Source organism: Lacerta agilis, chromosome 11, assembly GCF_009819535.1.
Source record: "Lacerta agilis isolate rLacAgi1 chromosome 11, rLacAgi1.pri, whole genome shotgun sequence".
Classification (NCBI taxonomy): Eukaryota; Metazoa; Chordata; class Lepidosauria; order Squamata; family Lacertidae; genus Lacerta; species Lacerta agilis.
In genome coordinates, this window is record NC_046322.1 from 8,330,612 (window position 1) to 8,342,888 (window position 12,277).

The window sequence follows — 12,277 nt, forward strand, 5'->3', positions numbered from 1 at the left end:
TAAGTGGAACCTCTCCCTTGAGAGGCAGTCTACTTACAAGAGGCATTAATGGAGTGGCCCCTATTGGTAAACAGGCTACCAGCCGCCTAAATGGATCCTCCCTGCTGAGAGGCAGTCTACCTGCCTGATGCCTTAATTGAGCTTCTCCTATCAAAAAAATTGTCTACCCGTAAGAAGTCTTAATGAAGCATCCCCTAATACGAAACAGTCTACCTCCAAAATGCCTTAGTGGAGCTTCCCTGCTAAGAGGCAGCCTACCTGTGAGATGCCTTAATGGATTTCCCTCCCACGCACCCCCCAAAAAAGGCAGCCAGCCTCTGAAATGCCTAAGTGAAGCCTCTCCTGTACAGCAGCAGCTTACCTGTGAGAAGCCTCAGTGGAGCCTCCCTGCTAGGGGGCAGTCTACCTGTAAGGTGCCTTAATGGCACCTCTCCTAATGAGAAACAGTCTACCTACAAAATGCCTCAGTGGATCCACCCTGCTAAGAGGCAGTCTACCTGTGAGGTGCCTTAATGGATTTCCCTCCCACCCACCCCCAAAAAAGGCAGTCAGCCTCTGAAATGCCTAAGTGAAGCCTCTCCTGTAAAGCAGCAGTCTACCTGCGAGAAGCCTCAGTGGAGCCTCCCCGCCGAGAGGCAGTCTACCTGCGGGGTAACAAGGCGCCTGCCTGCCTGCCTGCCTGCCTCGCTCGCTCCCCGGGTTACCTTGGTCCTTCCCCGGCTGCTCCTCGGCCTGCTCCGGGGCTTCACGGCCTCCGCCATACCTCCCGCCTCGCCCTCCGACGACCAGGCAGGGTCTCCCTTCCTCCCTCCCTCCTCTAGTGTTGTTGCTCTGGTATCCCGTCGCGTCACGTGGGCGCGAGGCCACGCCTCCCCGCCGGACCGTAGAGATAAGAAGAGAAGCATAATAGAGTGATACCGCCACACACAATTATAGCCACGCCGAAAGTGCGGTTTTTCTCTTTTTTTCCCTCCCCTTCCCCCCTCCCCATTGCTTTTTTATTTGCTTGTGTTGCTTTTCTCACCCCGCACCTCCGTCACTGAGCGGCCCACGGGTCGGGCTGCAACCAGGAAGCCTGGCCTCCAAGTCGAGCCACTGCGTCAGTTCTACATTTAGTACATCTACGGCCACTCTCCTTTCCGCCGAGCGAGACGCGGAAGCGACGGGCGGCGAAGAGGGTTATAAAAGGGGGAGAAATAGCGCCCGCAGCTCCGGCGATCTGTTCGCAGCAGCGACCCCTGGCGGCTTGGAGTTGGAATGGCAATTCTATGAAGGTCTATAACGGGGGCGATTATTCCCTGCTACAATCTCCTTGTAATCTTATACAGTATATGCATGTGAGAAAGGGTTGCCTGATTAGACTACTTAGTGCAGGAAAGGAAACTCTGCACATGCCCAGAGACAAGTAATCCAAGACTGAGACGCAGCGTTATAGCAGCATCTTAAAACAAATCTCAGCCCAGGCTCAAATTTAAACTATTCACTTTTGTTTTTTATTTTTATTTTACAATTAAGCTGCATAGAATTTTCTTATGACATTTATTGCAATGACCTCCCGAGGATTATTTAGGGAACCTGCGCGGGGCCAATGAACACAGCCATTTTTGCACTTTTTTATTTTATGTCCTCTCATTTTCAGCGTGCCCATGAAAAAATCCGGAATGAGGAGGGGCGGGGAAGTGTGAGAAGTCAGTGATTTGGAGAACATAAAATGGACAACAGAGACTCAGTGGAAGTGCAGAAAGCTTGCTGTCCACATTAACTGTCATAGGCTGGCTGGGTGCAAAGGAGTGGGGGGAGGCAGCAGCTGGGGAACCCCCAAGGAAAGAAGGCTCGGAGTCAGGGGGTTGGTGGTGGGTCAATGTTGAGTGTCCAGAGGGAGAAGCCTGGGAGGAGGAAGTGTCAGGAGCTGAAGAGGCAACAGGGCTTAGCGAGCAGGAAGAGTCTGTGGCAGAGAGCGATGCAGATCCTGAAGCTGGAGAGGAGGCAGAGTTGAGGCAGGTTGCTGAAAAACCCAGGGAGTCTCCCCCTCCTGCTGCAACCAGCTTCCCACCACCACCACCCCCGCTGGTCTCCCAGAACACGCAGAGAAATGAAACAAGCAGAGATTGATTGTGTGCAGACATTGTCTCCAGTTGCTTGGGAATAAACCCTGGAGAGGAAGGGACTTAGGCAGCAGTGGGAAAGCAGGGACCTTCAGTCCTCGCAGCTACAAGACCTACCCGGGAAGAGGTGCTGTGATCACTAGGGGCCTGTGCTGTTTGGGTTGTTTTGAACGAAGAGTTAGCTTCACTGACACCGGTGGGTTTTTAAATTGCTGACATATACCTGACTCTTGTTCCTGACATATTCTTCCATTTATTGCTCCTTCCGCCACCCATTAGGTAGAGTAGGTGGCATGGGTGTACCTGGGGGGGACGGGGGGCAGGTGCCCCCCCAGAAGCAAAAAAAAAAAAAAATCAAATAGTTATCAGCAGCCTAAAAGGGAAAAAAAGCTCAAGACTGGTCTTTCTCCCCCTCCCAAAATCTCAATAACAATTGAGCTCTTCCGCTCTTCCTGAGGCAGTTGGCCACTGTGTGTGTGTGTGTGTGTGTGTTGCACTGGCTGTTTCCCCCTCCCTCATGCCGACAAAGAGCTGGCATGCCTATCAGAGACCGGATCCTAGCCTGCACCCTGCTTGGTCAAATGGGGATGCAGGCTGAGATTTGGGCAGTGTCAGGGGGCGAATTCATCGTTGCCAGGATTCATCGTTGCAAGGGAGCTTGGCAAACTGAGTTCCCTTGCATGGTGAGTAGTTCCTTTGCGAGGACTGAGGATCCTGGGAAACTGAGGTTTTCAGCCATTTGGGGCTTTCTGTTTTTTTTGGGGGGGGGGGAGTTTTTGTTTTTTGAAGCTGTTTTTGGTTTTTGAACCTGAACGACCATGGCTTGCCCCTCCCTAGTTTTGATCCTGGGTATGCCCCTGGTAGGTGGGGCTCCTCAAGCCCAGAGGGCTGAAGAGTCAGTGTGTGTGTGTGTGTGTGTGTGTGTTTGTATGTAAACTAGCCAGAAATTTACCCCAAACAGAATGTGACTCCCCAGGCTGCAAAAGTTTCCTAGCCCTCGAGTACAATATGCGGATGTGGGCTCATTTCCAGCTGTGATCTTACTGTTCTGCGCTCACAAAAAATGCAAGCAATTTCCACACATTCCCGTTCCTTCCATAGCCAGGAACTCGCAAGCTATTAATGCTCACCCAATCTCTTATGTGAAGCGATTTCAACACAGTATTTCAATTAACCAAAGTCTCACAGCGTGGTGTGTGTGTTTTTTTAATCAACATTTTATTAATCACCAGCCCTAGTAGCTGGGACACAAATCAGCAACTCTTTCCTTCAACCATATTAAAGAAATCAAATAATTAAAGGGGTGGAGGTGGGGAATCAACGGAGAGAAGCCAGTTCTGAGAAAACCATTTCTTGCATCTCTTTTACTTTCTGTAATAAATTTGGATTAAATGGAATTGGGGGGGGGGGTCTCCTCTAAACGGAATTTCTGCAAACAGAAAAGGGAACTGCAAAAGTGGTTAGACCAGTCTCTCTATTGACTTGAAGACCCCAGCCAAGTTTATTGAGTGTGTACTCTGTTATGTTAAGCTTGGGCCATACTGTTTCATAGAAACCAAACAGCCAAAGAGCTTCTAGAAGGGGAGGTTTTGCATGCAGAAGGTTCGAAACGTTGAACCCCCAAAAAAATCTCCAGGAAGGTTTGGGAGCATCTCCTGTCCAAAACTGAGCTAGCTGGACCAAGATCTGATAAGGCAGCCCCCTAAGATGAAGGGGGCAGATCTGTCGCCTCCCCAGGCTGCAGGTGACGTCACTGGCAAGAGAACAACAGGGCTGGCAACTGGTGGTTTAACTGGGAACCGCAAACAGAAAGTGAGCCTGATTTTGCTCACTGTCCCAAATCCAAAGCTGTGGATTTGGTGGTCCCTCTAGAAACCCAGCAGGGAAGTTAGGGGTGCTGAAGTGTTCATGTTTTAAGCCAATCCATCTTACGCTCAGCTTGCAGTGCTTGCAGCACTAAAGTGACCTCTCTGGGGCACACGGCTGGGCAATGCTTATGGGATTCCTTGACTTGCCCAGATGACAAGACCCTCCTCTCGACCTCGCTGATGTGGTCCAAAGGAGAGCAGATCAATACGTTTGGCACCAGCTTAGCTGCAGGAGTTGCCGAAAGGGGGCATTCAAGGTGCCGTCTAGTCTTAGGGACTCCACATACATCCATAACGGAAGAGTTTGGATTTGATATCCCGCTTTATCACTACCCGAAGGAGTCTCAAAGCGGCTAACATTCTCCTTCCCCTTCCTCCCCCACAACAAACACTCTGTGAGGTGAGTGGGGCTGAGAGACTTCAGAGAAGTGTGACTAGCCCAAGGTCACCCAGCAGCTGCATGTGGAGGAGACGCGAACCCGGTTCCCCAGATTACGAGTCCACCGCTCTTAACCACTACACCACGTCGGCACCACCAGCCTCCAGTGACCTTCATTCATTCCTGAGAAGACATTCCTTGCCTGCCCAGTGTTTGGGGCCCCAAGATATCCCATCACACAGAGAGATTTGGGCATATATCCAAGACCTTCAGTATACACCTCTCAGTTTGGACCTAAGTTGAGAAACAAGCTAGGGAAAGCCCAGACATTTCCCCCCAAGACCTGCTGAAATCCAGTTGCGGAAATTGACCACAGAGGGCGGCTAATGCAAACTGCCCAGACAACACACATGTTAAACCATTGCTTCCTCGTTCTACAAGGCCAAGGGAAGTGTTAGCACGACTTCATTTTCGAGAAAGCCGCTGTCAGTGCTAAAGAGAGGGATGGGGGGGGGGGGAACTGCAGCAGGGGAAACAAAGTTCTGCAACTGAAATAAAGGTTCGCCTGCTTGTACAAACAGGTTTGGTTTGGTTGTAGGCATTTGTTCTTCCTCTCCCCCATGAAGAATCTGGAATGGTTGTGAGTCACAGGAAAGATACCTGCAAGTGCCCCTCCAGAGTGGAGATTTCTCTCGTCGTTTCCTGGGTCTATTCCGCAGCATGTCCTTGATGCAGTAATAGCGCATTTGCGGTGGGTTTATGCTAGACTGTATGAATCAGGCATGTCCAAAGTCTGTTTCGGGGGGTTTAATCCGGCCCGCCGGTCGGTTTAATCCGGCCCCTGTGGCAGTTTATTTCCTGGGTTAAAATCTTTAAAAAAAAAAAAAACCTCAACAACTCCAACCCTAAAAAAAGCAAAAGAACTTCAATCCTAAAAAAAAAGTTTGGCCCCCATGACCCTTCACTTCATCAAATCTGGCCCTCTTTGAAAAAAGTTTGGACACCACTAGTATAAATCATTCTCCACATCATTCTGCTTCCATGGTTGGGCCGCAATGGTTCTCTTCCCCCCCCCCCCACGTTGTCACCACTATTGCTGTCAGGAGGGGAGCTCTTGCGCTATGGCACAAAAGCGGGACAAAAAAAAATTAAAACGGAATCTTTCTGGTATTAAAGTTCCAGGATTCCAGCAGGAAATTGCAGGGCACAAAGTGGCGCATCAGCCCCCAAACTTATGCAGGCAACAGAAGTACCGTATTTTTCCGCTCCATAGGGCGCACTGGACCATAGGGCGCACCTCGTTTTTAGAGGAGGAAACAAGAAAAAATATATTTTTCTGGTTTTCCTCTTCTAAAAGCCCTGTTTTTTTTGAGGATCAGCTAAAAGTTTTGCAGCTTTTTTGCAAAGGGAAAAGCCCTGTTTTTTGAGGATCAGCTAAAAGTTTTGCAGCTTTTTGCAAAGGGAAAAGCCCTTTTTTTTGAGGATCAGCTAAAAGTTTTGCAGCTTTTTTGTAAAGGGAAAAACCCTGTTTTTTAGGATCAGCTAAAAGTTTTGCAGCTTTTTTCGCAAAGGGGGAAAAGCAAAGAGGAAAAGCCCCATTTTTATGGGGTTCAACTCACATTTCTGCAGCTTCTAAAGGAAAGGGAGCCTTTTCTACTGTTTCCAGACAGATAATCTAATCAGCCGGTCACATGTCGCTGGGGAAACAAACAACCTCCCTCTGTAGCACATTCAACAATGGAGGGCAGGGCTGAAAGGGAGCCGGGACTCTTATCTCTCTCCCGATCTCTTGCTGATCAGCTGCTGAGCGGGGTCCTTTCAACCCCCCCCCTTTTCTCTTTGTAAAATAAAAAAGCATGATCCTCTTTTGGCCCCTGGGCAATTCAGCTCCAGGGACCACCATTCGCTCCATAAGATGCACAGATATTTCCCCTTACTTTTTAGGAGGAAAAGGTGCGTCTTATGGAGTGAAAAATACGGCAATAAAAGTGGCATTGCAAATAACTGCCCCGATACTGTCACAAGCGCACCTGGAGGGGTGATGTGTGAAGGAAGCCCCACAACTGTACCAGATAACCAGTAGCTGCCTCATTCCCACAACATTTCCTCCATTCCTCTCACAAGGCGATGCTTTAAACGTAGGGCCATGCCCAGGCTAGTTAATGAAATTGGGCACGGGAGAAGGGATTGGAAGCCATGGGGAGAGAGGACGGAAGCCTCACTCCGCGGTTTTCTCTGGATTGCGGGCCTCTTCCTTCAACAAGCCGCAGACACAAACGTTTTCCACCTCTCAAAAAAACCCCCATGAGGACTAGCAACCCTTTGCCTTTCTTTTAAAAATGGAAAGATTGTCAGAAAGCTGCGTTCTGCACCACCAGAGTTCACGCAGCAGTGGAGAATATGAAGTACCCCGGATGTTAGCGCCGTTATCCGATTTTGATTTAGATTCATTGAAAGATGGAATCCTTTAAATGCTCGAATTGTTTAGAGTCCTTCAGTTCTAGACCTCACTAGACTCAGATTAATGCTTTTAGAAGAAAAAAGAAAAATCAAGGCCATACCCCTCTCTCCCGTTCCAACCTGCTTTTCTCAATCCTAGCAAAACTAGCCTTGATATTAGCATCTCACCTTTCCTGAAAGGAGTTCAGGACAACATAATGGGATTGTCTCATTTAGCCCTCACAACAACCCTGTGAGGTAGGTCAGGAAGATAGCGAGCAATGTGCCAAAGGTCACATTGTATTTTCCCTATTAGATGAGGATCTGAATTCAGAAGTCACATACCCAAACCCAACGGCCAAGACATGACACTGCGTCAGCTGTTGAGCACTTAAGGATACCCCCCACTCCCTCTCCTTGAAATGAAAAGTCTTCTGGATTTATTGTGAGAAAAGCCAGAGTTTTTGTTCGTTTGTTTTCCGTCGCTGGCACACATCCTCCGTTGTGAATGAAACAATCTCCTCTGGAGATCTTGCTTTTAAACAGTCCAGCCGAAAACACAGTCATCAGGGACAGGGGGGGGGGCTGGAAAGCAAGCTTTTAACAGGCTTTTCTTTCTTGCTTTCCTCAGGGAGGGGCAGCTGGGCAGAACGGCTTCAAGATCTGGAGAAAAGAAGGATATGGAAAGTGAGCAAAGTGCATCTAAACCGAAGGAAACTTCTGAGCCAGTCAGGCTCCCGCAAGCTTTAGCGAGTGCAGAATGGCAGAGTCCACATCCTGGAGGTTGCTGGGAATCCATTCTGTGCCGAATGAACTGTCTTCCAATTCATTTTCGGACCAAGCTGGAGGGTTTCTTACAGGGGCGGGGGAACCGCCGACCGAAGGGACAAATTTGGCCCGCCAGCCCTCCCCATTTGGCTCACCAGGCCTTTAGGGGGAAGCCCAGTCCACCTGGCCTAGATGATGTCACTTGTGGGGAGAGGCTTCAAAGGAACAATCAGGAGTGGGGTCGCTAAATGCTCATCTGAGCTGGAACAAGGCTCACTTCCAATGGGCAGTCGGTGTCATGAGCAGCCCAGCAATAACTCACACGGTGTCAGTGAAGTCAAGTCATTATTGGAAAAACCTAGGTCTACTCAGGAGAGTCAAACATAATGGGCACAGCAGCTCTTCACAGTAGGTCTTGCCCTTATGAGGCAGTTGTGAAGGGTGACGGTCCCCAACTTCCCACAGCTGCCTAAGTCTCCTCCTCTCCGATGTTCCTTCCCCCCCCCAAGAAATCTGAGACTACGCCAATGCAGCTGTTTCTGCTCCTCCCTCTTCATGCCTCTTCTGGTCCCAGGAGACCAGAGGGGAGGAGATCTTGTCGCAGCAGGAGGGGGAGACACCTGTACCTCTGCAACTAACATGACAGTAGGAATGTGCCTTGCACAGGTAAGGGGAAGCAGATCGATGGAGAGACTGGATGCCAGGCCAAGACCAGCCAGCCCCTGTGGAAGGAGGAAGAAGCCTCGACCAAAGAAGATGAAGAAGAAAATAAAGAAGACTGGCAAAATAAATTACTGAACTATGCAGGACATATTATTATAAAAAAGGATAATTGCTCAATGCATATTTTTTAAAGCTTTGTGTACAGACTTTTACATTAGTATAACTTCTAAAAGTCACTTGTAATAAGATGAAGGTTTTAATATTGGATTGTTAAGTATATAAGGTTTTACAAGTACAGTGGTGCCCCGCTAGATGAATGCCTCGCTAGACGAAAAATTCGCTAGACGAAGGCATTCGTCTAGCGGAAGGCTGCCCCGCTAGACGAAAAAGTCTATGGGGCTGCCTCGCAAGATGAAAAATTTTCGTCTTTTTTTTTTCGTTTAGCGAAAGCGCGGCTGTCATTGCCGCTTCGCTAGACGAAAAACCCGCTAGACGAAAATTTCTGCAAGACGAATTATTTTCGTCTAGCGGGTCACCACATTATATTATAATGGAACCAAGAGGGGGAGTGGAGGGAAGTCGACCCCCCCAAAATTATGGTTTAATCTGTTTATGATATTTTTCTTTTTTGGTTATTTTTGGAAAATCAATAAATTGTTACCCCCCCAAAAGAGAGAGGGGGAGAGAGAGAGAGGTATGTATGCCTGTGTAGGAACCTCTGGTTTCGGTGTGGCTGCAACAAAGCCTATTGTACAAAGCAATACCTGAAGGACCACCTCTCTCATACAAACCCAACCTGGACCCTGAGATCATCCCCTGAAGCCCCTCTTCGCATGCCTCCATGAGCAGTCCGGAGGGTGGCAACACGAGAACCGGCCTTTTCTGCAGTGGCTCCCCATTTGTGGAATGCTCTCACCCCCGGGAGGCTCGCCTGGCGCCTTCATTACCTATCTTTAGATGCCAGGCAAAATCTTTTCCTCTTCTCCCAGGCCTTCGGATAATTAACCAATCCATGGCCTATTAAACTGGGGGGAGGCATTATTGCATTTGTCTGTTAGGCATTTTTGTGTTTTTATTTTGCAAACCGCTCTGTGACCCTTGGATGAAGGGTGGTAAAGAAATTTAATAAATAATAAAAATAAGCCGTGAATGACATGACGTAAACCAGGCCCGTCTATGCTGCATCCCACTCTCATCAAGTCCCTTTTGGAATCAACAAACTTACACTCTCTGGGCTAGTGGTGATGTATTAAACTGTATCCATCCACTGTGGAGTATTCGGGGTCTACTGTAAGAAGCAGATGAACAATAAATTAGCATCGCAAAAGATGGAAAGGGCACGTGCGCGACAAGACGGCAGACCTGTTTGTTGAGCATGCATCTTGCTTTGCTTACGCCAGGGGTGCCCAAACTTTTCTTTGGGGTGGGTGGGGTTCTGTTATTCTTTATTTGCAATCTAAACCATTTCTTCACACTCATTAGAACAGGGTTCCAAGCACTCTCATGAACAAGGTGTTACGTACAGGTGAAACTCGAAAAATTAGAATATCGTGGAAAGGTTCATTTCTTTCAGTAATTCAAGTTAAAAGGTGAAACTAATATATGAGATAGACTCATGACATGCAAAGCGAGATATGTCAAGCCTTTGTTTGTTATAATTGTGATGATTATGGTGTACAGCTGGTGAGAACCCCAAATTAACAATTTCAACCTTGGGGTTTTTATTTTTGTTGAATCCGTTAAACTAAATCGTTTCAGTCGGATTTTGAATGAATGTGCAATTGTTCTGAATTTTGCAGTGTGGTTCTCTTCCTTAGTGGGCTGGGCAAACCGCTATTTTAAGCAATGCTTTTTTATAGGGATGGGTAGAGGGAATCGGAGATGAGTTTATGGAACCGAGAAAGTGGCGGCTCCAAAAACTTCGGGAATCGCCGGGTTCAGCTTCTGTCCGGTCATTACTGAGCATTTGTTGCAGGGAGGTTATACAAAGAAATAGCCTTCATCCTGAATTCTTCGTGGTTATGCATCTTTCCAATAAACATTAGCTCATCTCACATTTTTCAGTGAATCTCCCCATCAATTTCTTAACCTTAAAAAAAAAAAAGCGGGTTTGTTGCACGTGGGTGGCAGAGCGGTTTAATCCACTTTAAGCGTGCGAGCAAACCTAAATTTTCTGGTATGAACTTGAATCTCTCCCAGAAAATACTGATACGTCTGGGGGTGACCAGAGAATTTACAGCACCATCATACTACAGGAATTCCCGGAGCTTCAGGGCAGAACAAGATGATGGAGATCTGTGTTGGCTCTTCCCCCCCCCCAAAAAAAAACATAAAAAGAAGCAGCAGCAAAATTCTTTTTTAAAAAAATGCAGCTGGTTTGGAAGAAAAATTCTGGTTGCTTACATGGCCCGCTGGAAGGAATAGGTAGCTTTGGCCTCCTGCAGAGAGAGAAGAAAAATTCATTTATTTTTTCATTTGTTGAATTTCTATACTGCCCTTCATTTGAGAATCACAGGGAATTTTGCGGTATAAAAACACAAAAATACTTAACACGGGAACAAACAAAACAATAACGCACGCACGCACACACACACACACACACACACAGTTTTAAAAGGCCATAGATTATTTAATTAGCCAAAAGCCTGGGAGATGAGGGAAGTTTTCGCCCGGCGCCTAAATATATTCAGTGAAGGTGGCAAGTGAGCCTCCCAAGGGAGAGCATTCCACAAATGGGGAGCCAATGCAGAAAAGGCCTTGCAGGATGATTGCAGGGTCTGGGTTGGTTCACATGGAAAGAGGCGGTCCTTGAGATATTGCGGTCCTGAGATCTTTATAGGTCAAAACCAGCACTCTGAATTGGGCCCGGAAGCTACTTGGCAGCCAGGCCAGGATGCTAGATTGTGAAATTGGGTGTTCCACAATCTGTAGCGTTTACCAGGGTCCGGCACGCTTGCGTTGCGTTGCTTTGCTTTCTGTGCCTGGCAACTCCTGGCTATTAGCAGAGTTCAAAGCCACAGCGAAAGCTTGTGTGTAACTGCCAAGGCAGCACAGCAATAATTTACAGAAGCGTTGTCTTCTTAACTAGCTGAGTTTATTTACAAAAACAATAAATCTTCTCCCGGAGTGCTCAGTTCCATGACCGCTCCGGTCGGGAAAACGAAACCAAGAAAACAGCACACACAGACAAAGACCAAAAGCCCGTATGTGAACTGCCCACACAGTGACCAGTGCGTCACAGCAGAGCACTTAACTCTTTAGACTCTGATACTCTCCACACAGGATTGGTGTTCTATGCTCAAACTGTCTTGCCCCGGTGAGCAACCTGGCCGCCGAATTCTGCATCAGCTGAAGTTTCCGAACCGCCTTCAGAGGCAGCCCCAAGTATAATGCTTTGCAGTAATCTAACCTAGAGGTTTACTAAAATACTTAATAGAATTCAGCTTTTAGGGGATGCATTATTATTAATTATTATTAATTATTATTATTAATTATTATTATTTCACTCCTATGTCAAAAAGCCTTCTAAGCGGTTTACAACTATGATCACACTTGCATGTTAACACAGTATCATACAGACATTCTGCACTAGTGCAGCTCCCTTTTCATTTTTGTTCTTGCCAGGAGGTGCAATGCCATTAATACCATCTTATATTTATACTACTGAAAGGTTGAGGGTTTGTTTTGTTTTTTTTGCATGTTGCTACATTAGCTATTATGCTGCTGTTTTATTGCACTGCTATGAAACTCTTTTTAGGACAGTTGGTTTTGAGATGTGTTCCCGTTTTCCCAGTTGCGAGAATCGCTCCTTTTGTGCAAAGGCAGCGCACCACCAAAATGACTGCGATTCTTGCCGCCACACTGGTGTCCCCGATGCAACTTAATCAATATGTTAACTTGCAATTCCCTCCTTTATCCTTACCTCCCAGGGGCGGGGGCTTGATTTCTCCCTGGCGCTGCATTCTTCTGCGTGTTGTAATAGTTTTCGTAGACCACTGGATCTGCAGAGAGCGGAAGGGAGAGCAGGCAGATGGCATAGCGGCCTTTTTTTTGTA

At 47.5% G+C, this 12,277-nt stretch overlaps 2 protein-coding genes across 2 annotated transcripts in view; both read right to left on the minus strand.

Annotated features, from left to right (window-relative positions):
* Nucleotides 1-812, minus strand: part of EPG5 (ectopic P-granules autophagy protein 5 homolog) — a 75,349-nt gene extending 74,537 nt beyond the window's left edge. Inside the window, exon 1 of the mRNA XM_033163774.1 lies at nucleotides 705-812. Within this exon, the coding sequence (XP_033019665.1) occupies nucleotides 705-761 (57 nt within the window). The 5' untranslated portion in view covers nucleotides 762-812. The remainder of the gene's footprint in view (nucleotides 1-704) is intronic.
* A 6,585-nt stretch (nucleotides 813-7,397) lies between these two features.
* The window catches only part of PSTPIP2 (proline-serine-threonine phosphatase interacting protein 2), a 55,386-nt gene continuing 50,506 nt past the window's right edge, over nucleotides 7,398-12,277 (minus strand). The window contains exons 12-15 of the mRNA XM_033164601.1: nucleotides 12,145-12,223; nucleotides 10,626-10,660; nucleotides 9,448-9,510; nucleotides 7,398-7,454 (exon numbers count right to left, since the gene is read on the minus strand). Coding sequence (XP_033020492.1) covers nucleotides 9,458-9,510; nucleotides 10,626-10,660; nucleotides 12,145-12,223 — 167 coding nt within the window. The 3' untranslated portion in view covers nucleotides 7,398-7,454; nucleotides 9,448-9,457. The remainder of the gene's footprint in view (nucleotides 7,455-9,447; nucleotides 9,511-10,625; nucleotides 10,661-12,144; nucleotides 12,224-12,277) is intronic.